Below are 26,921 nucleotides of genomic sequence, written 5' to 3'. Positions count from 1 at the left end.
TCCCAGCAACTTTAAGACTCCATTGTAGCGAGATAATCAATGTTCTTCACTTTACCTGTTGTGGTAATGTATGGCTGATTGGTGTAGGTTTCATTGACATTATGTTATGGAATAGTTAAAAAATATATTTTACTTTTACAGTTCTGTTGATACCTATAGCAATATATATATATTTTTTTTCTAGAGTTAAAAAAAAAAAGATACACACACCTTACTTATGGGCAAAAAAAGTCATAATGTTTTCTTTATGATATTTGTTACATGTTGAGAATTATTTTCCCTTTGACCACATGGAGTGGCTAGAGGGAGTTTCACATCAGATACCTGGCATTAGTTATTTATATGACACTGTTTTGGTTTTGCTTTACAAATGTTTTCTCTGTACATTTCCTGTGTATCAATGTTCTCTTGATCTAGGGTAAAATCCTGGAAATGCCATGTCTTTAAAATCTGCAACTAAAGTAAACATGACTTTATCTCATAGTCTTTGGGGTCCAAAAGCCTTGAAACACCAACTTGAGTTTGTCCGCTCTCTCTTTCTCTCTCTCTCTCTCTCTCTCTCTCTCTCTCTCTCTCTCTCTCCTTTGTTCTCTCTCTTTCTCTCTCTCTCATGCTCTTGTTCTCTCTTTCTCCTTTGTTCTCTCTCTTTTTTTTTTCTTGTTCTCTCTCTCTCTCCTTCTCTCTTTCTCTCTCCTTCTCTCTTTCTCTCTCTTTCTTGTTCCCTCACTCTCGTTCTTTCTCTCTCACGTTCTCTCCTTCTCCCTCTATCTCCTTCTCTCTCTCTCCTTCTCTCTCTCTCCTCTCTCTCTCTCTCTCTCTCCTCTCTCACCTCTCTCTCTCTCTCCCCCTCTCTCTCTCTCTCTCTCTCTCTCTCTCTCTCTCTCTCTCTCTCTTTCTCTCTCTCTCTCTCTCTCCTCCCCCCTCTCTCTCTCCTCCCCCCTCTCTCTCTCCTCTCTCTCTCCCCTCTCTCTCCTTCTCTGTCTCCCCCCCTCTCTATCTCTCCTTCTCTCTCTCCCTCTCTCCTCTCCCCCCCTCGCTCTCTCTCATTTTTTCTCTCTCCCCCCCTTTCTCTCTCCTTCTCTCTCTCTCTCCTTCTCTCTTTCTCTTTATCTCTCTTTCTTATTCCTTCACTCTCATTCTCTCTCTGCTTCTCTCTTTCACTCTCGTTCTCTCTCTGCTTCTCTCTTTCACTCTCGTTCTCTCTCTGCTTCTCTCTTTCACTCTCGTTCTCTCTCTGCTTCTCTCTTTCACTCTTGTTCTCTCTCTCTCCCTCTCTCTCCCGTTCTCTCCCTCTCTCTCTCGTTCTCTCCCTCTCTCTCTCTCGTTCTCTCCCTCTCTCTCGTTCTCTCCCTCTCTCTCGTTCTCTCCCTCTCTCTCGTTCTCTCCCACTCTCTCGTTCTCTCCCACTCTCTCGTTCTCTCCCACTCTCTCGTTCTCTCCCACTCTCTCGTTCTCTCCTTCACTCTCGTTCTCTCCTTCACTCTCGTTCTCTCCCTCTCTCTCGTTCTCTCCCTCTCTCTCTCTATCTCTCATTCTCTCTCATTCTCTCTCTCTCTCTCCTTCTCTCCTTCTCGTTCTCTCTCTCTCTCTCTCATTCTCTCTCTCGCTCTTGTTCTCCCCCTCTCTCCCGTTCTCTCCCTCTCGCTCTCTCTCTCGTTCTCTCTCTTTCTCTCTCTTTCTCTCTCTAATTTTCCATCTCTCTCATTCTCCCTCTCTCTCATTCTCTCCTTCTCTCTCTCTCTCTCATTATCTCTCTTGTTCTCTCTCTCTCATTATCTCTCTTGTTCTCTCTCTCTCATTCTCCCTCTCTCTCATTCTCCCTCTCTCTCATTCTCCCTCTCTCTCATTCTCCCTCTCTCTTGCTCTCTCTCTCTCTTGCTCTCTCTCTCTCTCGCTCTCTCTCTCTCTCTCGTTCTCAATCTCTCTCACTCTCTCTCTCATTCTCTCCCTCTCACTCTCTCTCTCTCTCTCATTCTCTCCCTCTCACTCCCTCTCTCTCTCTCATTCTCTCCCTCTCACTCTCTCTCTTTCTCTCCCTCTCTTGTTGCTTCTCTCTCTCGTTCTCTCTCATTCTCTCTCTCTCTCATTCTCTCCTTCTCATTCTCTCTCTCTCTCGTTCTCTCCCTCTCTTGTTGCTTCTCTCTCTCTCCTTCTCATTCTCTCTATCTCTCTTGTTCTCTCCTTCTCGTTCTCTCTCTCTCGTTTTCTCTCTATCTTGTTCTATCTCTCTCTCCCATTCTCTCTCTCTCGTTCTCTTGTTTTTTTCTCTCTGTCTGTATATATATATATATATATATATATATATATAATTCACCATTATATTATATCTAGTTCTATACATCAAATTCATCAAGAAAAAATATTTTCTATAACATGCACTACTACCGTAGACTAAACCAGCGTGAAGTCAGATCAATCTTAAATTTGACACATCCCCCTATCTTAGAAATACAATATTATGAACATCAGCTCATACCAGCACATTACTTTGATGTAAGTACATTCTATTGTGAATGATAAAACCCCTGCCTGTGTATTCATATTGACGGAGTCCCACTGACTTACATTCTACAATGGGTTTGTTTGCTTTTATGGATAGCTGACAAAATATGTTTTGAATGTATTTGAATATATTTTTGTCGCCGTCAAACTTGTCAAAGTCTTCAGTCACTATCAACAATAAGTGACACATACAAAGGAATAGCTCATTATCCCACTGTTAAAAGTAGCTCACATCAAATAAGAGAACAAATATAAAAAAAATCAATACCCCAGGAGTAGATCTTATTGTGTCACATCATAATATTTTACAGTGAATGAGAAAAAAAATATATATTAGGTATGCTGCTTCTGCAGCAGATGTCAGTATTATGTATGCTTCAAATTCACCAAGAGACTTTTATTTTACAAAATGTTCTTATTAGAGATGAGCCATTTTTTTTAAAACCTGCTCTGTTCTAACTTGTAAGCATGCAAATCAGACTCCTCAGAGTGTGTGCCAGTCTAGAGTAATCTGCTTGATCATTTCTTCTCTTTGTAATCTATTAGTGAATATACAGTATCTCACAAAAGTGAGTACACCCCTCACATTTTTGTAAATATTTTATTCTATTTTTTCATGTGACAACACTGAAGAAATGACACTTTGCTACAATGTAAAGTAGTGAGTGTACAGCTTGTATAACAGTGTACATTTGATGTCCCCTCAAAATAACTCAACACACAGCCATTAATGTCTAAACCCCTGCCAAAAAAAGCGAGTACACCCCTAAGTGAAAGTATCCAAATTGGGTGCAAAGTGTCAATATTTTCTGTGGCCACCATTATTTTCCAGCACTGCCTTAACTCTCTAGAGCATGGAGTTCACCAGAGCTTCACAGGTTGGTACTGGAGTCCTCTTCAACTCCTCCATGATGACATCACAGAGCTGGTGGATGTTAGAGACCTTGCGCTCCTCCACCTTCCATTTTAATATCCCCCACAGATGCTCAATAGGGTTTAGGTCTGGAGACATGCTTGGCCAGTCCATCACCTTTACCCTCAGCTTCTTCCTCCCTGAAGGGAGGGGATCATGCTCTGCTTCAGTATGTCAAATTACATGTTGACATTTATGGTTCCCTCGATGAACTGTAGGCCCCCATTGCTGGCAGCACTCATGCAGCCCCAGACCATGACACTCCCACCACCATGCTTGACTGTAGGCAAGACACACTTGTCTTTGTACTCCTCGCCTGGATGCCGCCACACACGCTTGACACCATCTGAACCAAATAAATTCATCTTGGTCACATCAAATCACAGGAAATTGTTCCAGTAATCCATGTCCTTAGTCCGCTTTGTCTTCAGCAAACTGTTTGTGGGCTTTCTTGTGCATCATCTTTAGAAGAGGCTTCCTTCTGGGACAACAGCCATGCAGAACAATTTGATGCAATGTGTGGCGTATGGTCTGAGCACTGACAGGCTGACCCCCCACCCCTTCAACCTCTGCAGCAATGCTGACAGCACTCATACATCTATTTCCCAAAGACAACCTCTAGATATGACGCTGAGCACGTGCACTCAACTTCTTTGGTTGACCATGACGAGGCCTGTTCTGTGTGGAACCTGTCCTGTTAAACCGCTGTATGGTCTTGGCCACCGTGCTGCAGCTCAGTTTCAGGGTCTTGGCAATCTTCTTATAGCCTAGGACATTTTGATGTAGAACAACAATTATTTTTGTCAGATCCTCAGAGAGTTCTTTGCCATGAGGTGCCATGTTGAACTTCCAGTGACCAGTATGAAAGAGTGAGAGCGATACCATAGAAGCTGTACACTCACTACTTGTACTACATTGTAGCAAAGTGTAATTTCTTCAGTGTTGTCACATATAATATAATATTCACATATAATTAAATATTTACAAAAATGTGAGGGGTGTACTCACTTTTGTGAGATACCGTATATATATATGTATATATATATATATATATATATATATATTGTGACAGGGCTGTTGTCACTGAGGGTCTCCATCCACAGTTTGCTCCAGGATTGGGGCCCTGAGATCTTGGGATGGGTCCTGGAGCTCTGAGGCTTTGTAGGGGAACCTTTAACCCTGAGAACACATTTTGACAGCAAATAGCCTTCTGATTATACAGGTGTGTGCAGTCAATGGCGTCACTGCTACAGAGGGGAATTGCCCCCCCAGGTCATTCCTTGCACCCAGTGGGCCACCTTCTCCCACAGAAGATGTGGCAGCGTCACTCATATGGGAGCTCTCTCTCTTCTCCCCCTCATCCTGCAGCAGCCCGAAGTGGAGAGTGAGGTGTGTTTGTGGAGAGTGGGGGGGGGGGGAATTTGTGGAGAGTGCAGGGGGGGGTAATTGTGCAGAGTGGGGAGGGGATATTAGTGGGGAGTATTTGTGGAGAGTGGAGGGTATTTGTGGAGATTGGGGGAATTTGTGGCAGGGGCATAGATAGGGGGGAGAGTGTGGGAGGTTATTTGCAGAGAGGGTGGGTGGGGGTATGGGGGTATCTGTGGAGTGTGAGGGGGGATTTGTGGAGAGTTGGGGGGTATTTGTGGGGAGAGTGGGAGGATTTTGTGACAGGGGTGTAGATAAGTGGGGGAGTCAGGGGGGACAAACCCCCCAGTGCATCCTGACAAAAATCAAATGCCTGATGTCTCTGCCATCCACATATGGTACCAGGTAGACAGCACACTGAGCGCAGCACTACTTGCTTTGGGAAAAGGTGCTTTGCCTGGGCCAAGAAGCACAGAATGCTGTGCTGTGTAGCCACCATCCTCTGCATGGATGAACTGGCGACTGCTGCTGCCTTCCATTGCAGGTATGTCCCTTTTTTACTTTTGGCCTAGCCTCACTGAGTGTACTCAGTCAAGCTCAGACTAACTTACCACTGCTGTGGAGCTGCTGTCTATACATTTGTGGGAGTTGTTTTTGCTTCTGCTGACACCAATACTAGGAGCTAATAGTGCATCCGCTGACATCAGTGATGGGGGTTAATAGTGTTAGGTTAGTACAATAGAAAGGTATCATTGCATACCACATTACTCTTGTATTTTGTAATCTTATTTTTATATACGTATTCAGTTTTTACAGCGGTACGATTTAGTGGTGAAAATTATTAGTGCCCCCCCCAGTTTTGACTGTGGTTTCTTATGTGCCCGCCTAAATATTTTGTGCAGCCCTTTTAGAAAGGGGGCTGACTATGGTTCACTGTGGCCCAAGGAGACCATTGTGCTGCCAGGGAATAGCAGGTGTATGGACAGGCTAAGGGTGTATGTCTGTCTGTCTTTACTGGCCAGGCTGGCACATACAGACTTTATGGAGTAGTAGAAGAAATAACACATGTGTGCATTGCGATGTTTGTGGAAAATGAGTGACAGGAATCTGGAGTAGTGGATTAACATCAAATTTTGCGTGAAAATTGGCAAAAGTGTGAGTGAAACTTTAACTCTGTTACAACAGGTTTATGGTGAACCTTCTATAAATAAATCAAGTGTTCTTGAATGGCGTAGGCCAGTGATGGCGAACCTTGGCACCCCAGATGTTTTGGAACCACATTTCCCATGATGCTCATGCACTCTGCAGTGTAGCTGAGCATCATGGAAAATGTAGTTCCAAAACATCTGGGGTGCCAAGGTTCGCCATCACTGGCATAGGCGGTTTAAGGAGGGGGGGGGGGGGGGTGGAGGAAGATGTCTACTATGACTCAAGAAGTGGGCAGCCAAAAGCACAAATGATGGATGCAAATGTGTACAGAGTGTGAAACCTTTGTACATTCAGATCGAAGATTGAGTGTGCGAATGATGGCAGAAGAATTGAACATGCAAAGGGGAAACAGCGTGGCAGATTCTAATGGAGGATTCGTGAATGAGAAATAGTTCCACAAAGATGGTGCCTCAAATCTTGACAGAAGATCAGAAAGAATGCTGTCTTCAAATTTCATATGATCTTTTGAAGAATGCAGAGGTGTCTGATACTTTCTTTTTTTATAGGCCAATCTGGGAAATAGCGAAGGGAAGCACTCAGTGTATGAGGCAAACGTCCAGGTGCTCAATCACAAAGCAATCCATACAAATCCGAAACAAGTATCGTTATTGGCTCTATACCTGTGGATGAACTTGGATGGTCAGGTAAAAGAGAAATTTTGCATATTAATATTATGTTCTCTTCTATTTATTTACTGTATATGGTGGAGCTGTAGGATATTTTTCCATTTTTTTTTATCTGTCTGCTTCGTGTTAAAAGCGAGTTATTTATAAAAAGAAATTAGTGACTCCAGCTGAAATCTATACATTTAAGTGAATCAATCAGAGGAATAACTAACCTTATTCAGATCACTCAAGCTTCCGAATTAAAAACAGAATAGAAAAAATAAATGATAGTTTCCCTAAATAAAACCATACTAGTCTCCACCACTTTGATGTAATGCAGGTTTCATCAACTCTAATTCACACTTCTGTATTATTTTGAGTAATGTAAAGGGCACGGCGTCTGAAGTGTCGTGTTTATAATTTTTCTGGACATGCAAGATGTGCTCTGTACCTTGTAAGGCCCTTGGTTGAATCCACAGTAGGTACTCTCCATTGTGTAGCTTCTTAAGACACCCATCTCTCGCCATACCACAACACGGGCTGTAGACTCTCGTGCCTTTTCCACTAAAAAACTGCTGTGGGCCATTGAGAACGGAGGAGCAATCTTATCCAGGATTTTAGGTAAAGTCTAAAATAGAGATTTAAAAAAAGAATGTAATGAATGTAATAAAGCATCTGTTTGTATATACTGTATAGTTAATGTATTCACTTGAGCCACCTGTAAAGAACCTAGCTAGATTCAGATTTGTAGCCTATGTTTTTCAGGACACTGTTCTCTACTGCAAAACCATGGACCCAATGATTATGCTTGGGACTATAGATTTGTTTTTGTTTTAGTTCGAAAATTTGAACTAATGCATATGACTATGTTGTATTTACTAAGATCTTTAGTGGAGAGCTCTAGAATAAGCTGACTTTTTTCCGACAGATTTCGGCCAAAACTTGTCTTACATACACACGGCCGCACAAAGTTGTTGGAAAATCTTATCATTCAGAACGAGGTGACGTACAACACGTACGACGGGACTATAAAGAGGGCAGTAGCCAATAGCTTTTGTCTCGTAATTTATTCTGAGCATGCATGGCACTTTGTCGACACGCGATCGGAATTTAAATGATCGGATTTTGTTGTCGAAAAATTTTAGATCCTGCTCTCAAACTTTGTGTCGGAAATTCCAATGGAAAAAGTCAGAGGGAGCCCACACACGATCAATAAAATCCGACCGCACATTTTCCGCCGGAAAGTCTGACCGTGTGTACAGGGCATAAGGATCCTCCTAGCTAAGAACAAGATGATCACTCTTGCAGTTCTTTTCACCTGTAGCAAACACCTTATAAGAGCTTGTGGGTCGGTGTAGTGTGGTGCTGGAAGTAATGACACAGAGTCCGGTTGCAGGAGCAAGAACTTTGAATTGAAAAAAAGGCTCAACTGAACAGACAACCAAAACAGGAGAGCACCATGCCAGGGTAACACTCACTTTTCGATACGATGCAGAGAATAGCAGGTAAAGATGCACCAACAGTGTCTGTGTTCAGAGGGCTGAATGTAGCCTGGCCAATGCCCGATCCCAAAGAGGAGGCTTCCATGCAGGATCTGGAGCCTTTCCCTGCCGCTATCACTTTCCCTGACAGATGGGTGCTCTTTCCCTACTCTAGCCACCTCCAAAAATGCCAAACCCTGAGGGCAGAGACTTATAAAGATTATGCTGACTCAAGATGGCTGCCAGAGGTCACCTGAATGCAGCGTTGCCAACCGCTGTTCTGTCAAAATAGCCAACTCGTTGAAATCTTCAATTACGTCACTACCGGTGACTCTCTAGCAGCAGATTTCATGAAGTTGACTCCACTGCCCATGCGCGTGCGTGCGCCCGACAGAATAATAGAAACCCTGGCAGCTGTTGGAGAACTCAACACGTTTTCAAAAAAGGATAGTGACGTACCTTGCGCATGCACACTGCGACGATTGGAAGATCAAATGGGGTTTCTGTTATTTGGTCGGGTGCATGCGTGCACATAGGCAGTAGAGCCAACTTGTGGAAATCTACTGCTGGAGAGTCACTGGAAGTGACATAATTGGAGATTTTGACATGTTGGTTATTTCAACAGAACATCAAAACACTGCTCCAAGGGACCAGGAAATCATAAGGAAACCAAGATTCTCCTGACTTCCTCTCCAGACTGTGGTACCACCCCGGTTGAGTACCACCTACAGTGGAGAAAACAGACTGCACTTGCCTACATGCTTCATATGCTTGCACTGGTATTCCAGATTCCAAATTAATCTAAGCTCTGGGTTACTTGATTTTAACAAGGAGGCCACTACCAAGAATGGGTGAACTAGGAAGTTGGGTCATATTAAACTACGTAGAGCCAGGGCTAAAAGGGAACAAGAAATACAGTACATACATGAAGAGGTACAACAGTAAAGGTTGTTACAGAGACCTTGAAATATAGAACAGATCAGGGCAGGTGAATTATTACATTTAGAACAAGCACGTTGTCAGATCCAGGGATGGTAGGGTATCAGGTTGTGAGAAACCCAAACTCACAGCAGACCTTCTCTTAGCCCTTGTACACATGGTCGGAGATTCCGACAACCAAAACCGTCGGATTTTGTCCGACGGATTTTGTCCGAAACTGTTGCATACACACGGTCGGACAAAGTTGTCCGAAAATCCAACGTGATGACGTTATTTCGTTAGGACGGGACTATGTTCACGCTAGTAGCCAATAGCTTTGGTGTAGGAATTTCATCTGAGCATGCGTGGCACTTTGTCCTATCGGAATTCTCTACACATGATCGGAGTATGTCCAATCGGAGCATTTTGTCGGAAAATATTTCCGGCAAGTTGGAAAAGTTGGTCAGACGGATATTCCGACGGAAACAGTCCGATGCAGACCACACACAGTCGGAATATCCGACAAAACGCTCCGATCGGAAACATTCTGACGGAATCTCCGACCGTGTGTACAAGGGCTTACAGTTACATTATTCAGAATCTTAAACTTTTTTTAGTTTGCTGTTTACATAATGAGCTGTGATGATAGTATACTACTACATTAGCATAATAACTGGAACTTACATACCCTGTATCCAACATCCTCCAAAAGAACAGAAGAATCCACCACACATCCAGCTTGCCACAAGGTCTCCTTTATGCTGCATCCATAGAAAAACACATTCTTCCTTTGAGAATGGCCATGATAATCACAGAAAACCTGCAAACAAAGATAACATTTAAATACAAAACAAACTACCCTTTTTTTGCACTCACTTCCAAAAAAAACATGAATGTATTTTACTTTTCAAACAGAGTCTTCTTTTCTGTTTAATTTAATGTATTCTAATTCATTTGGAGTCAGTGTGCTTTTATGTCCTGCAGACATCATTTTATATACTGCAGCTTAAGGGCACAGATTTTTTTAGCTGTAGGCAAGAATTCTAAGATTCACATGGGAGACATGCAATGGTGTAGCTCCATTTATTAGTCATGCTACTTGCGGGCAGTTCAAATAAACAGGCCAAAATGTCCAGGGTTCAGAAGGCACAGAATCCGAACCAGATTGAAGTAAAAAATAAATAAAAAAGTCAGAAGCCAAATGCAACAAAATGGCATGACGAGCCTACCAAATGTTGTTTTTTTTTTTTAAATGGAGCGGGATGACCACAGTGTAGGCCATTTTGTGCAGCTTCAAGGGCAACATTGTAGATGTGGATATGGAATCACGAAGGGTTACTTGTGGGACTCCCAACAGCGACATCATATGTTTGCCTTTTATATATATATTTTTTTTTTAAACTCTGTTTACACACATCAGAAACACTGAAAACTATTTTTAAATAAATGTCCGTCAAATTAACCACTTCAATACAGGCCACTTAAACACCTTCCTGCCCAGACCAATTTTGAGCTTTCAGCGCTGTCGCACTTTAAATGACAATTGCGCAGTCATGCTACACTGTACCCAAATGAAATTTTTATAATTTTTTTCCCACAAATAGAGCTTTCTTTTGGTGGTATTTGATCACCTCTACGGTTTTTATTTTTTGTGCTACAAATAAAAAAATACCGAAAATTTTGAAAAAAAATATGTTTTTTTTGTTTCAGTTTCAAAACTTTGTAAATAAGTACGTTTTCTCCTTCACTGATGGGCACTGATGGGGCTACACTGATGGGCACTGATAAGGCGGCACTGATGGGCAACAATGTGGCACCAATGAAGTGGCACTGATAGGCGGCACTGATAGGCGGCACTGATGGGCGACACGGATGGGCAACACGGATGGGCAACACGGACGGACACTGATAGGTGGCACAAATTGGCACTGATAGCTGGCACGGATGGGCGGCACAGATGGGCGGCACAGATGGGCATGGATAGGCGGCACAGATGGGCATGGATAGGCGGCACAGATGGGCATGGATGGGCACGGATAGGCGGCACAGGTGGGCACTGATAGGCGGCACAGGTGGGCACTGATAGGCGGCACAGGTGGGCACTGATAGGCGGCACAGGTGGGCACTCATAGGCAGCACAGGTGGGCACTCATAGGCAGCACAGGTGGGCACTCATAGGCAGCACAGGTGGGCACTCATAGGCGGCATTGGTGTTATACTATAGTAATGGATGCCAATCAGTGCCAAACAATAATGTATGCCAATCCGTGATGCCCATTGTGGGCACTGATTGGCATCCATTATGGGCACTGATTGGCACCCATTGTGCTGACTGGCATCCCTGGTGGTCTAGGGAGGATTACCCTTTCCCTGGTGGTCTGGTGGTGTCCCTGGTGGTCCAGTGTGGGCATCCTCGGGGGGGCTGTGCTGATAATCGATCAGCACAGACCCCCCCTGTCAGAGGAGCAGCCGATCGGCTCTTCCCATTTACACTGTGATCAGCCGTGATTGGACACTGATCCGTCGGAGACTCTTTACCGAGATCGTAGTTGCCGGGTGTCAGACTGACACCCTGCAACAACGATCGCCGCGATGCGCGCCCCCGGGGGCGCGCAGCGGCTCATAATCCTGATCACGTCATATGACGTCCGGTCAGGATTATGAAACCACTTTGCCGCCGTCAATGGCCTATAGGGCGGGCGGCAAGTGGTTAAAATATTTCCCTCTTGTTGTATACACTCACCGACCACTTTATTAGTTGCACCTTGCTAGTACTGGTTTGGACTCCCTTTAGCCTTCAGAACTGCATTCATTCTTCATGGCATAGATTCAACAAGGTGTTGGAAACATTCTTCAGATATTTTGGTCCATAGTGACATGATGACATCACGCAGTTGTTGCGGATTTGTTGGCTGCACATCCATAATGTGTATCTAGCGTTCCACCACATCCCAAAGGTGCTCTATTGGATTGAAATCTGGTGAATGTGGAGGCCATTGGAGTACAGTGACCTCATTATCATATTCAAGAAACCAGTGGTGAGATGATTGGAGCTTTGTGACATGGTGCATTATCCTGCTGGAAGGAGCCATCAGAAGATGGGGGACACTGTAGTCATAAAGGGATGGACATGGTCAGCAACAATACTTAGGTAGGCCATGGAATTTATATGATGCTCAATTGGTACTAAGGGGCCCAAAGTGTGCCAAGAAAAGATCCCCCACACCATTACATCACCACCACCAGCCTGACCCGTTGATACAAGGCAGGATAGATCCATGCTTTCATGTTGTTTATGCCAAATTCTGACCTTGCCCTCTGAATGTCGCAGCTGAAATCGAGTCTATTCAGTCCAGGCAATGTTTTTCAATTCTTCTATTGTCCAACTTTGTTGAGCCTGTGTGAATTGTAGCCTTAGTTTCTGTTCTTAGCTGACAGGAGTGGCACCCGTGTGGTCTTCTGCTGCTGGTGCCCATCTACTTCAAAGTTCGATATGTTGTGCATTCAGAGATGGTATTCTGCATAGCTTGGTTGTAATTTGAGTTACTGTTGCCTTTCTGTCATTTTGAACCAGTCTGCCCATTCTCCTCTGACCTATGACATGAACAAGGCATTTTCCTCCACACAACTGCCACTCACTGGATATTTTCTATTTTTTGGACAATTGTCTGCAAACCCGAGAGATGGCCATACATAAAAATCCCAGTAGATCAGCAGTTTTTGAAATACTCATACCAGGCTGTCTGACACCAACAACCATGCCACGTTCAAAGTCACGTAAACCCCTTTTCTATCCCATTCTGATGCTCAACTTCAGCAAGTTGTCTTCATCACGTCTAGATGCCTAAATTCATGGTCGGTGAGTGCAAGTCTCAACTAATGTCTTTTTTATCAAACGGTATTAGCGGTGAACTGGTTTGCTCCACAAAAAAAAATCTTATTTCTTAGTAGTTGCAAGAAGGATTGCATGCTAGAAGCAGAAATAGAACACAGCAGGCATCAGTCACAGTAATCAAAAATTAGAGCTTCAGCCCTTTGAGTTTGAGGGTAAAAAAGTACCGTGTGGAAATGTATTTGCATGGCAAAGCATAAACAGCTATCTTACTAACAAAAACCTGTCAGCCCACACCTTTCAAGTCTCTCTGTCTTAAAAAATATGATTGCCCTTTGAATAATTTAACACGTTTCCCAACCACCCATTTTTCAACAGAGAGTGGGAGAGAGAGCTGGTCCATTCGCTCACTGTTGAGGATTGGGAAAAGCCATTGGGGGTTATTTCCGAAAGGCAAATCCACTTTGCACTTCAAGTGCACTTGGAAGTGCAGTCGCTGTAAATCTAAAGCCGCGTACACACGGGCGGATTGTATGGCCTACTTAGTCCGTCATACAATCCGACGGACAGTCCGTCATACTTTCGAATGAACGGACTTGACCACACACGGATGCACAAACAGTCCGTCGAAAGCTTGCGCGATGACGTGTACAGCACGTACGACGGGACTAGAAATAGGAAGTCCAATACACAGCAATGCAACCTTCCGCCGTGTAAATCCTTTCTGAGCATGCGCCATTCTTAGTCCGTCGAACTAGCCTACTCACGAGCGGATTGTCCGCTGAAACCAGAGTATGACGGACAGTATTGCGGAAATTCCAAAATACTTAGTACGCCAGACTGCACGCTGAAAAAGTCAGCTGAAGCCCACACACGAGCGGACTGTCCGCTGAAATGTGTTTAGGCGGACTAAGTAGGCCATACAATCCGCCCGTGTGTACGCGGCATAAGGGGTAGATCTGAAATGAGGGAAAGCTCTGCTGATTTTATCAACCAATCATGTGCAAGCTAAAATACTGTTTTTTTATTTTCCTTGCACGTCCCCTCGGATCTACAGCGACTTTACTTCCAAGTGCACTTTCAGTGCAAAATGGATTTTGCGTTCGTAAATAACCCCCATTGCATCTTACATTCAATTTGAGCTTTTTCACTCATGTTCAGGAGAGAAACTATAAAATATTGTCCAGGTGGTACATGTATCCTGCTGGACTACACAAAATGTTGCTAAATTATTCTGACCATTGCTGGTGTTGTGAAGAAGAAATAGGCACCATGCTTCATATATGGTGGATCTGCTTCCGGATAAAACTGTTTTGGGAAGCAATATTCCAGTTGTGTTCTCATATTACAGGCAGGAACTCTCTGATGTTGCCAGTACTGGCATTACTCTGTTTTTCCATGTTCTCCGAATCCCCGTTAGTGGCCAAAAAAGGCTTGCTTTGCCTCCTTCTTTCAGCAATTATGTCCCTAATACCTGGATGTTGGAACTCAACAACTGTGCCAAATGTTAGAGAACGAGTGGCTGAGAATGGAAGAGTTTACAGCTAGTTTACAAGAAAGATATTCTGAATTCACGACCACGTGGTATGCTTAGATTGAATCTATGAACTCGAACATTCTGAGATCATTCCTTTGAATGGAGTGTTCATAACCTGCTGCATACATCTGGATGGCACTGTCAGGCTTGGCCGGATTGGTTTCCCTCTTTTGTCTCTTCTTTCCTTTCCTTCGCCTAATTTCTTTTCTCTTTGTTCTATTTTCTTTCCTCTTTTTTCTGTGACATTTTCAACCTGGTATCCTCTTTTACCTGGGATACTGGTTGTGCCCCCTTTGTCTTTTATTTTAGAGCCCTTGTATATATATGATATACAGGCAGGGGCGTAACTATAGGGGGTGCAGCAGTCGCGACCGCAGCTGGGCCCTGTGCTGCAGGGGGCCCATGCAGCCCCCTCTACATATGGCCGGCAGCAGCATAGGCAGCTAGGGGTACCAGTGCACCATGCACATGGGTGGCTGGAGGTGGAGGGTGACTAGCAGAGCTCCATGCTCGACTATCGCACTGGCTGCACTTTAGTTGTGCATTCCCCACATGACCTGTGTCCTCGGCTGGCTCCTCAGAGTACCCCTCTCTTGCTCCATGCATTGCCGCTCAGTCCGATGTATGTTCTCCCCAGCCAGATGGGGCACCTAAAAATAAAAAAATAAAAAAAAACTACTGATGCCAGTGGTGGAACTACAGGGCTCACAAAGGTCATACCTGTGACCATGCCCTGGAGTTCCACAGCCGGACTTGGAGGGAAGGGCCCTGGCTGGGGTTCAGGGGGCCCTTCATGGTTTCTTGCATCGGGGCCCTGAAGGTTCTAGTTACGCCACTGTATACAGGCATACCCCACTTTAAGTACACAATGGGGTTTATTTACTAAAGCTGGAAAGTGCAAAATCACGCTCACTTCTGCATAGAAACCAATCAGCTTCTAACCCCAGCTTGTTCAATTGAGCTTTGGTAATAAAACCTGGAAGCTGATTGGTTTCTATGCAGAAGTGAGTCCGATTTTGCACTTTCCAGCTTTAGTAAATAAACCCCATTGTGTACTTAAAAGTGGAGTATGCCTGTATTGTGTGACTACAACTGTGCGCACACTAAATGATGTACTTTTTTTTTTTTCAAGAACAGTAACAATAACTTGTTGCAACACGTCAAAAAAGTATTTTAGGCATACTTTACTGGTACCACATGGAGACCACAATTAAACATTAAAATACAATAACTTATTGAAATCATTGTATAAAACGCACTGGGGTTTATTTACCAAAGCTGGAGAGTGCAAAATCAGGCTCACTTCTGCAGAGAAACCAATCAGCTTCCAGGTTTTATTGCCAAAGTCTAATTGAACAAGCTGAAGTTAGAAGCTGATTGGCCACCATGCATAGCTGCACCTGATTCTGAGTGCTCCAGTTTTAGTAAATAAACCCCACTGCACCAAATGGCTCAAATAAAAGCACCCCACATTAGTGCAGCCTATCCATACAAGTATATAGCTAATACTGTTCATATGGAAAGCCCAACAGCCTGTTATGGCTTGATGAAATATAACATTCAGTTACAGATATAGGGGTTGATTTACTAAAACTGAGGAGTGTAGAATCTGATGCAGCTGTGCATGGTAGCCAATCAGCTTCTAACGTCAGCCTGGAAGCTGATTGGTTTCTATGCTGAGCTGGACCAGTTTTTGCACTCCCCAGTTTTAATAACTCAACCCCACAGTATCAATGTATGTTCCTTTATGACATTCTGAATATTAAAGAGGAAGTAAAGGCAGTTGAAAAATCAAATAAAAAAAAAGGAACCTGCAAGGTAAAGGCATAATGAGCTAGTATGCATAGCATACTAGCTCATTATGAATAACTTACCCGAGAACGAAGCCCCCGAAACGGTCCTCCGTCTACATGTCCGCCGCTGCCATGGATCCCGGAGCGACTTCCGGGTCTCGCTGCTCCGGCGCTGTGATTCGCCGGAGCAGCGATGACGTCACTCCCACGCATGCGCACGGGAGCCGACACTCGCGGCATATCGCCGCGATCTGCGGCCTGCCCAGTGCGCCTGCGCACCGCTGTCTGCGGCGCATGCGCCGTAGACAGCGCTGGCTGTCTTTTTGTAAATATCTCCTAAACCGTATAGGTTTAGGAGATATTTCTTGGACCTACAGGTAAGCCTTAATCTAGGCTTACCTGTAGGTCAAAGTGATTTGTAAGGGTTTACAACCACTTTAAGGCATCGTTCCATAACGTAATCAACAAAAATCCCACCCAGCGATGAAAGAACTTTCTATAGCAGATATTTCAATGGACTCAGCGCAGGCATATCTGCCTATGTGCTAAGAAAAATGTATATTGCAAGGATCCTTAAATCTTCCAAGGAAGAAAAGTGCCCTCGGGCTCAATACCATACGCCTGGCCCAAGTAGGCACAAGTCAGACACCAAAAAAAAATAAAAATTACAGATCCTCCTTACAATTGGATGGAATGTGGGTGTGAAAATATATGTAGACTTTGGAGGTTATTTCCTAAAGGCAAATCCACTTTGCACTACAAGTGCAAAGTGCACTTGAAATTGCACTAAAGTGCACTTGGAAGTAAAGTCACTGTAGATCCGAGGGGGACATACAAGGAAAATAAAAAACAGCATTTTAGCTTGCACATGATTGGATAATAAAATAAAAGAGCTTCCCCTCATTTCAGATCTACCCCTCAGATTTATTGCACTTCCAAGTGCAATTTCAAATGCACTTTGCACATGTAGTTTGCACTTGTAGTGCAAAGTGGATTTTCCTTTTGTAAATAACCCCCTAAGTTCTGTGCTTTGTTTTAAGGCCTCATGCACACGAGACGCAGATGAAACCTCTGTTAAAAAAAAGCTGAAACGCGCGTTTAGAAATGCGCGTTTTGCCGCGTTTGCATGCCGCGTTTAGACGCGTTTAGATGCGTTTGCGTTTAAACGCGTTTATAAAGATAACATCATGTAGACCCTCCCCAAGCTCCCAAAGCATTTTTTTTAACTATTTCTGCTATTTTGATCAGAGTGAGCAGCAGCAGCATAGAGAGCAGTTGTACACTTGCATTTGCCGTGTCACTTGCCACGGCACCTGCCACAAGTTGTGGATTGTCCACCAGCCACGTCACTTGCCACAAATCTGGGGATTGTCCACTTGCCACATCACTTGCCACGTCACCTGCCACAAATTGTGGATTGTCCACTTGCCACGTCACTTGCCACATCACCTGCCACGTCACTTGCAACGAGATGTGGATTGTCCACTTTCCACGTCATCTGCCATGCCACCTGCCACAAGCTGTGGATTGTCCACTTGCCACGTCACCAGCCACATCACCTGCCACAAGTTGTGGATTGTCCACTTGCCACGTGACTTGCCACATCACCTGCCACGTCACTTGCCACATCACCTGCCACAAGTTGTGGATTGTCTACTTGCCGCGTCACTTGCCACATCACCTGCCACGTCACTTGCCACGTCACCTGCCACAAGTTGTGGATTGTTCATTTGCCACGTCATCTGCCACGTCACCTGCCACAAGCTGTGGATTGTCCACTTGCCACATCACTTGCCACGTCACCTGCCACGTCACTTGCCACGTCACCTGCCACAAGTTTTGGATTGTCCACTTGCCACGTCACTTGCCACGTCAGCTGCCATGTCACTTGCCACGAGATGTGGATTGTCCACTTTCCACGTCATCTGCCATGCCACCTGCCACAAGCTGTGGATTGTCCACTTGCCACGTCACCAGCCACATCACCTGCCACAAGTTGTGGATTGTCCACTTGCCACGTGACTTGCCACATCACCTGCCACGTCACTTGCCACATCACCTGCCACAAGTTGTGGATTGTCTACTTGCCGCGTCACTTGCCACATCACCTGCCACGTCACTTGCCACGTCACCTGCCACAAGTTGTGGATTGTTCACTTGCCACGTCACCTGCCACGTCACCTGCCACAAGCTGTGGATTGTCCACTTGCCACATCACTTGCCACGTCACCTGCCACGTCACTTGCCACGTCACCTGCCACAAGTTTTGGATTGTCCACTTGCCACGTCACTTGCCACGTCAGCTGCCACGTCACTTGCCACGAGATGTGGATTGTCCACTTTCCACGTCATCTGCCATGCCACCTGCCACAAGCTGTGGATTGTCCACTTGCCACGTCACCAGCCACATCACCTGCCACAAGTTGTGGATTGTCCACTTGCCACGTGACTTGCCACATCACCTGCCACGTCACTTGCCACATCACCTGCCACAAGTTGTGGATTGTCTACTTGCCGCGTCACTTGCCACATCACCTGCCATGTCACTTGCCACGTTACCTGCCACAAGTTGTGGATTGTTCACTTGCCACGTCACCTGCCACAAGCTGTGGATTGTCCACTTGCCACATCACTTGCCACGTCACCTGCCACGTCACTTGCCACGTCACCTGCCACAAGTTTTGGATTGTCCACTTGCCACGTCACTTGCCACGTCAGCTGCCACGTCACTTGCCACATCACCTGCCACGTCACCTGCCACAAGTTGTGGATTGTCCACTTGCCACGTCACTTGCCACATCACCTGCCACGTCACTTGCCACGAGATGTGGATTGTCCACTTGCCATGTCACTTGCCACGTCACCTGCCACGTCACTTGCCACGTCAGCTGCCACGTCACTTGCCACAAGATGTGGATTGTCCACTTGTCACATCACCTGCCACATCCCTTGCCACATCACCTGCCACGTCACCTGCCACAAGTTGTGGATTGTCCACTTGCCACGTCACTTGCCACATCACCTGCCACGTCACTTGCCACAAGATGTGGATTGTCCACTTTCCACGTCACCTGCCATGCCATCTGCCACAAGTTATGGATTGTCCACTTACCACGTCACCAGCCACATCACCTGCCACAAGTTGTGGATTGTCCACTTGCCACACCACTTTCCACGTCACCTGCCACGTCACCTGCCACAAGATGTGGATTGTCCACTTGCCACGTCACCAGCCACATCACCTGCCACAAGTTATGGATTGTCCACTTGCCACGGTCCTTGCCACGTCCCCTGCCACGTCACCTGCCACAAGTTGTGGATTGTCCACTCGCCACGCCACTTGCCACATCACCTGCCACAAGTGGATTGTCCACTTGCCACGTCACTTGCCACGTCCCTTGCCACAAGTGGATTGTCCACTTGCCACGTCACTTGCCACATCACCTGCCACAAGTTGTGGATTGTCCACTCGCCACGTCACTTGCCACATCACCTGCCACAAGTGGATTGTCCACTTGCCACGTCACTTGCCACGTCCCTTGCCACAAGTGGATTGTCCACTTGCCACGTCACTTGCCACGTCACCTGCCACAAGTTATGGATTGTCCACTTGCCACGTCACATGCCAGTCACCTGCCACAAGTTGTTGATTTTCCACTTGCCACGTCACCTGCCAGGTCACTTGCCACGTCACCTGCTACAAGTTGTGGATTGTCCACTTTCCACGTCACTTGCCACTTCACCTGCCACGTCACTTGCCACAAGTTGTGGATTGTCCACTTGCCACATCACTTGCCACCTGTGGATTGTCCACTTGCCACGTCACTTGCCACAAGTTGTGGATTGTCCACTTGCAATTGCAATTGTTTAAAATATTTTTCTAATGGTTTTTCATCATTTGCAATCATTTTTGAGATTTTTAATGTAAAAAAAAAGGTCACCTTTAAAAACGCATATAAACGCAAACGCGGCCGTTTAGCCGCGTTTTGCCGCGTTTTGCGTCTGAAACGCAGAAATTTTTGTTTCTGAACGCATTTTTTTGCTTCTGGAAAAACGAGATTAAACGCAACTGCATATAAACGGAAAAAAACTAGACTGTGTGCATGGACACATAGGATAACATTGAATGAGTTCAGGTGCAGTTGAAAAAACTGTCCAACTGCATCTGAACGCGCGTTTAACTGCGTCTCGTGTGCATGAGGCCTAACAGTAACATAAAGGGGTTGATTCACTAAAGGAAAATAGACTATGCACTTTGCAAAGTGAAGTTGCACTCTGCAAGTGCAGTTGCTCCACAGCTTAGTAAATGAGCAGAAGCTCTGCTGACTTTCATCACCCAATCATGTGTAAGCAAAAATGCTGCTTTTTTTAATGTCCATTGCACGTGATTGGGTACTCTTTGCAAGATGAAGCTTTATCTCATTTACTAAGCTCTGGAGCAACTGCACATGAAGAATGCAACTGCACTTTGCAAAGTGCACAGCCTTTAGTAAATCAACCCCAAAGTTGTAACAACAAAAGCTAGCTCTGTACAAATCTAGCAGTTCTGCCTTTTCTATTATGGTCTAACTACTGAAGCATAAGCCCCAGAACACACAGCAATAATCAAGTACAGTCATTTACAATCCAACCATACTGTGCTGAACATGCAGTACTAGTGCTGAATGCCGGGTCTAATATGCTACAAATGTAGTATAATAAGCCCCACAGCACAAAGCAATGATGAAACGCAAGGGTAGTTTATGGCAATACTGTGCAAACAAGCAGAACTGGTGCTCAATGCCTGGTCTAATGTTCTGCACTATCAAAAATTTGGTAGAAATAAATTGTACAAAACAAAGTACTACTGAACAGTAAAATATTGTATGGCAATGGGGTGCAAGCATAACTGGTGCTCGGTGCCTGATCTAATATTAAGCAATTGCAAATGTAGTAGAAATAAGTCCCACAGAACAAAGCAATGTGGAAAAGTAAAGGTAATTGTTTCCAAATATAATATAGGTGGGACCTTCCTGTGATTACTCTTCTGGCCCCAGACCTTTACTAGAGACCATGTATTATGCTTTGTTTTGCCCCAGCGGAGCGAAGAAGGAAGTTAGAAAGAATTGTTTGGGGCCTTTAACCACTTCAGCCCCAGAAGATTTGCCCCCTTAATGACCAGGCCATTTTTTGCGATTCAAAAACAAAATTGGTGTCCTTTTTTTCCCCACAAATAGAGCTTTCTTTTGGTGGTAATTGATCACCTCTGCGGGTTTTTATTTTTTGAGCTACAAACAAAAACGACCGAAAATTTTGAAATGAAAATAATATTTTTTACTTTTTGCTATAATAAATACCCCTAAAAAAATGTTAAAAAACTAATTTCTTCCTCAGTTTAGGTCAATATGTATGCTTCTACATATTTTTGGTAAAAAAAAATCGCAATAAGGGTATATTGATTGGTTTGCACAAAAGTTATAGCGTCTACAAAATTGGGGCTATATTTATTGCATTTTTATTGATTGTTTTTTTTCTTTACTAGTAATGGCGGTGATCTGCGATTTTTAACGGGGATGCGACATTGTGGGGAACAGATTGGACACTTTTGACACTTTTTTGGGACCATTGCCATTTATAGAGCGATCAGTGCTATAAAATGCACTGATTACTGTATAAATGTCACTGGCAGGGAAGGGGTTAACACTAGGGGGCGATCAAGGGGTTAACTCTGTGACCTAGGGAGTGATTTTAACTGTAGGGGGATAGGACTGCCTGGGTGAGGAGACAGATCGTTGTTCATACTTAATATGAACAACAGATCAGTCTCCTCTCCCCTGACAGATCTGTCTGCTTACATTGACAGAACTCGGTTCTGTCTCTATGTGGAGCGATCATGAGTGCCCGGCGGTCAGACCCTAGTTGTCTGAAAGTGAGCCGACGTATAGCTATGACGGCTCACCAAGGGGCCTACTAACAGGCCAGGTTTGCAAGACAACTGAAATACATCACAAGTGATATCATTTGCTGCTCAGTGATTGCAGTATTCTAGTCTGCATCTCCCCCAAGGTAATACATAAAAGCTGGCCTGTTAGTGGGCCCTGAGGACAGAGTTGATGACCACTGGTTTACAATATACATATTCAGTACTAGTCCCTGCCTAAAAGACTCTGCCAGTACTACTAAGTTCTAGACCTGTGCAGAGTGAAATATTTTGTTTCGGAATTTAGTTTTCGTCCAAAAAATAAATGTATTTAGTTACTCCAGAAATTCGTTTTTATTTATTTAGTTTTTTGTTAAAAAATTGCATTCGTCCAAAAATCCACATGAATTAAGGTCGAATCTGTGTTTGAAGGCTTATGGTGTCTGTCGAATGTATAAAGAAGATTTGACAGAGCTGCTAAACTCTATATAGCCTATAGGTGGAGCATTTGACTCTGGAAAGGTACGATTGCAGCGTCGTACAGTTTCAATGCTCCGTTGAATATTATTATAAACGTGTGTGTTTTTCGTTGCTTTGTCGAATCCCTGTTGTTCATGTTGAATGAATGGTCTAAGTCTCACAGTGTCAGAGGTAAGGTTAGGCACATTCGACCACAGGTTCAATAGACACAGATTGTTATAGTCAGAGTCACGTCGAATCTCCTATTCTATATCGAACTGTTGTAACAACGAAAATGAAAATAAAGCATTTATTTATGTCAGATCTTTTGTTTTTCGGATTCTGCACTTTCATTATCGTTTGTCAAAATGAAAACGAAAATACCTGAAATTTGGACGAAAATGTATTCGGATGAAAACGAATGCACATGTCTACTAAGTTCTAATATTCTACAAATTCTGTAGAATATGCCCCACACAGAGGTAAAAATGATCTACCTCCCTACAAACATCCTATCTATCGCCTCAGCAGAGCACTGATCTAACTAGTTAGACCACCAAGCTTTGAATCCCTGGTGACTGTAAAATAACTGGCATTTAAAGCCCCCTAGGTGGGCCCAAGTTCCAGGTGATTGTGGGCATCCAATAGGATGCCTGTCACCAAAATACATGGCGTTCAAAGTCTATGACAGAGACATGTTTTTCCCCATATAGTATTCCATGTTTCTGCTCATTCCTGGCTGCTAATTGGCTGCGTGGATGCCCAGGGTATTTTGGGATAGCCCATTGAATTATCCCTCGAATGTCGCATTTATCCGGTTCCCCAATCAAATATGAGACTTTCTGGAACAAATTCACTTTTACTCAAACAGGAACACCATTACTAATTAGAAAACTCTATTATATGATTAAAATTTACTTTCATAAATGTTGCAGTGACCGTATCAGGTAAAATAAGGAACAAAATACATAATTTTTTACTAGGTTTACAAATTTTAAGCTATCTTTCCTTTTAGTTTGTATTCCCTAAGTGAGAAAAGCAGAGAAGCCTTCTTGTGAGGAGTTCCTTCGGGGAACATCTAAATAAAGAATAAAGAGAGGGTAATAATACTCCAGAGACAGTTAAAAATGAGCTGATGCAGGCTCTGGTTGGAAATTCTCCATATGCCATTGTGCAGAGCAGTTTCTGCCTATTATAAAGTCTACCTGGGTAACCAACAGCAGTTTAGGTTCCTAAAATAATGAAATGATGAAAATCAAACAAAGATTTTAAGAACAGTTTCTCTCTCAAGAGTTTTAGTGTAAGCAGAATAAGTTTGAAATATGCTCTTGGGTCATGGCTAAAAATGAAAATAACTTTTATTCAGCAAGTCTGCTAATAAAAAAGTATATTTTAAAACACTATTTGGAAAATATTGCTCAATATTTATTAATTACATTTTAAAATTAAAATGCTTGTAATACTGTAAATTTTTTTAAGGCAATGTGGTTAAAAAAATTAAAACTAGTTAGTATGTGGCTTACAAAATAAGCCCATATGTGTACGTTATTAAAGAATCATAAAGATATAACAAGCTCCAAGAATGGTCAAACATTCCCATAGACACGATCCTAAACCTTGTGGACAACCTTCCCAGAAGAGTTGAAGTTTTTATAGCTGCAATGGGTGGGCCAACTCAATATTGAACCCTACGGACTAAGACTGGGATGCCATTAAAGTTCATGTGCGTGTAAAGGCGGGAGTCCCAATACTTTTGACAATATAGTGTATTTTTGTATCTTAATGCAATCTAAGCATTAGGATAAAACACCTTATGTGTGCAGCAGCCCCCCTGAACCCTCCTAATACTTACCTAAGCCCATCGCTACCCAGCAATGTTGAAGGGGAGACTCGGCTCCCTCCTCATTGGCTGAGACCCAGCAGCAGCACCATTGGCTCCCGCTGCTCTCAAACAATGTTAGTGAGCCAATGAGGAGAGAGAGGGGCCAGGTAACTTGGCCCTGGTGCCCCCATAGCAAGGGACACTCATCACGAGGGTGGGGCCAGGGGGATCCGAGAAGAGGAGGATCTGGGCTGCTCTGTGCCAAACCAACTGCACAGAGCAGGTAAGCATAACATATTTGTTAATTTTAGGCAAAAAACAAACAAGACTTTAGTGTCACTATATATATATATATATATATATATATATATATATATATATATATATATATATATATATATACACATATATATAATCTACATGCAGGGTGCCGGATGCATGGATTTCAATTTATTTTTTAATTTATTTATTTTAAGCATGTGATTAGAACCTAAGTCTCTAATTGGCTTTAAACTTTGGCAACTTTGTGTGACCATAGCGCATCAATATTCACTATTGTCTTCCTGATTCTCCTCCCGGCCAATAAGGAAGCGGGTCTTAAGGCCCGATTGGCTGGGAGTCTTAGGACTCCCAGCCAATCGGGTCTCAGGACCCACTTCCTATTCAGCTGGGAGGAGAAGCAAAGGCCCAGTGTCAGGGCAAGCTGCAGCAGGTGGAGGGGCAGCTTCCAGGAGCCCTACCTCGGATCCAACACCACCTCCTAAGGTAAGGACATGGATGGCGTCCAACCTGTCTGAGGGAGGGGGCCAGGGGCAGCTTCCTGGAGCCCACACCATTCCGATTCCCATCTGTCTCCCATGGAGGGGGTGGGGTGGCTGCTTGGACATGGATGGCGTCCAACCCATCCAGGCGAGGGTTTCATGTGCTAGTACAAGTGAGGAGGCTGCCCCCCCTCAAAATTTTGAGCACCCTTTACAACATGTGTATTGATTTGCGCTTGAATCACATATCGCATACAAGCCGCAGATTCCCATATACCTCAATGATACAGTGTGATGTGCAGAGGCCATTTAATTGGTTGCAAATCTACAAAAAAAATAAAAATAAACGGTTCCATAAACCTTATGAAGTGAGCGGTTCTCATTTTGTTGCATATTTGCTTGATATATATCCCTAAAATGAGTTCCCTGTAGCAGCAGACTTTTATAGTCAATGCAACCAGAGTGCCTGATAATTTACAGATTACTAAGCACAACAGAGGTTTTATACATTTTCTAACCCCGAGTAGTCACTATCATTACTGCCATTGAACTCTTACACCAATGTTATGATTATCAGCCATCCATTGTAATCTTGAAGAACCTCAAAGAAATTCTTTTCCCCTCAGAGGATAAAAATATATTTGGTACTGCTTGTTAGCTGAAATAAATTTTTAAGGATAAAAAGAAATCAGTCTTATATCGTCCTTTCATACAATGGCAGCCCAGGTAGGACAGCAAAGAGATCAATACTCCTCATACTAAAATATATTGACAATGTCCTGTGGCCTCGGGGCAAGCTGTTTCGAGAGAGCTGAAAAGTCTAGAGAATGGGTAATGCTGAACTATAACACTGGGATATTCTCCAGGCACTTAATACCTACCAGGAATATGCAATTGCTCTCAGCCCTCATGTTGGGGCTGTATATTTGCTAAAACTGTACAAAATCTAATCTAGCCTATGTGCAGAAGAAACCCCACCAACACAGTATGAACTAAGAAAAAAAAATGAACGGAAGGGTAAAGTAATCACTGGAAACACAAAGGCAATCATAACAAGAAATTTTCCACTGCAATTTGTTTTCTTTAAATAATTCATCTAAATCCTGTCTAAAGTTATAAATATATCTAAAGGTGACCTTACACTTTACTATCCAGTCATACAGCACTGATCATTTTTTGCATTTCCAAAGCATAATGCAGCATGCAGTGGCATTTTCTAAGCAAACAGAAGAACAAACACCAGTTGATGGTACTGGCGTGTCCTTAGTTAATTAGCTCAGGACTTCTATAATATGATTGTATCGGGTCCTCAAAATGTTTAAAGAATTTCTCCGGTAAAAGAGGTGTAGCACCCTCTAGTGTGTGCTATTAGAAGTGAGAGTAGGTAAAAGCATTTTCTGGGCAGGGATAAACCTAAGTCACTGAATTGGGTCAGGGTTACTAGAAGCCATTACTAGAGGCCAGGCCTGGATGACTCACCCTGGCAGCTCTCTGGTGCCTCCCCCTGGTATCTGGAAAGTTGGAGAACTTTCTAGAACTAGTGGGCGGAGGTTAGAAGAAGCTGCCTTGAATATTTATGGGCTCTCAGCCAATCCCCAGAAGTGAGCTGCCAGGGAACTAGGACAACCCACAAATAGACATGGGTCATGCCATTAAGATAGTCAGGTTGAAAATGAAGAAGCAGTGCCGAGGAGAGGCTGTCGATGGCCCTTGAGGGACCCCTGCCAGGGAGGGGATTTACCTTGGCTGGGAGCTCACAAAAGCAGGCCTGGAAGGATCCTGCTGAACTTAGGAAACAAAGTTTGTGCAGGTAGAAGGAAGAAGA

At 44.0% G+C, this 26,921-nt stretch overlaps 1 protein-coding gene across 1 annotated transcript in view; it reads right to left on the bottom strand.

Annotated features, from left to right (window-relative positions):
- The window catches only part of AGBL1 (AGBL carboxypeptidase 1), a 1,055,086-nt gene that overhangs the window by 380,955 nt on the left and 647,210 nt on the right, over positions 1-26,921 (bottom strand). Inside the window, exons 20-21 of the mRNA XM_077473970.1 lie at positions 9,682-9,813; positions 7,046-7,222 (exon numbers count right to left, since the gene is read on the bottom strand). Of these exons, the coding sequence (XP_077330096.1) occupies positions 7,046-7,222; positions 9,682-9,813 (309 nt within the window). The remainder of the gene's footprint in view (positions 1-7,045; positions 7,223-9,681; positions 9,814-26,921) is intronic.

This window comes from Lithobates pipiens, unplaced genomic scaffold, assembly GCF_037356315.1.
Source record: "Lithobates pipiens isolate NorthernLeopardFrog02 unplaced genomic scaffold, aLitPip1_a1.2 Scaffold_8, whole genome shotgun sequence".
Lineage (NCBI taxonomy): Eukaryota > Metazoa > Chordata > Amphibia > Anura > Ranidae > Lithobates > Lithobates pipiens.
Note: the sequence above shows the minus strand (reverse complement) of the source record. Positions and strands in the feature narration are given on the sequence as shown.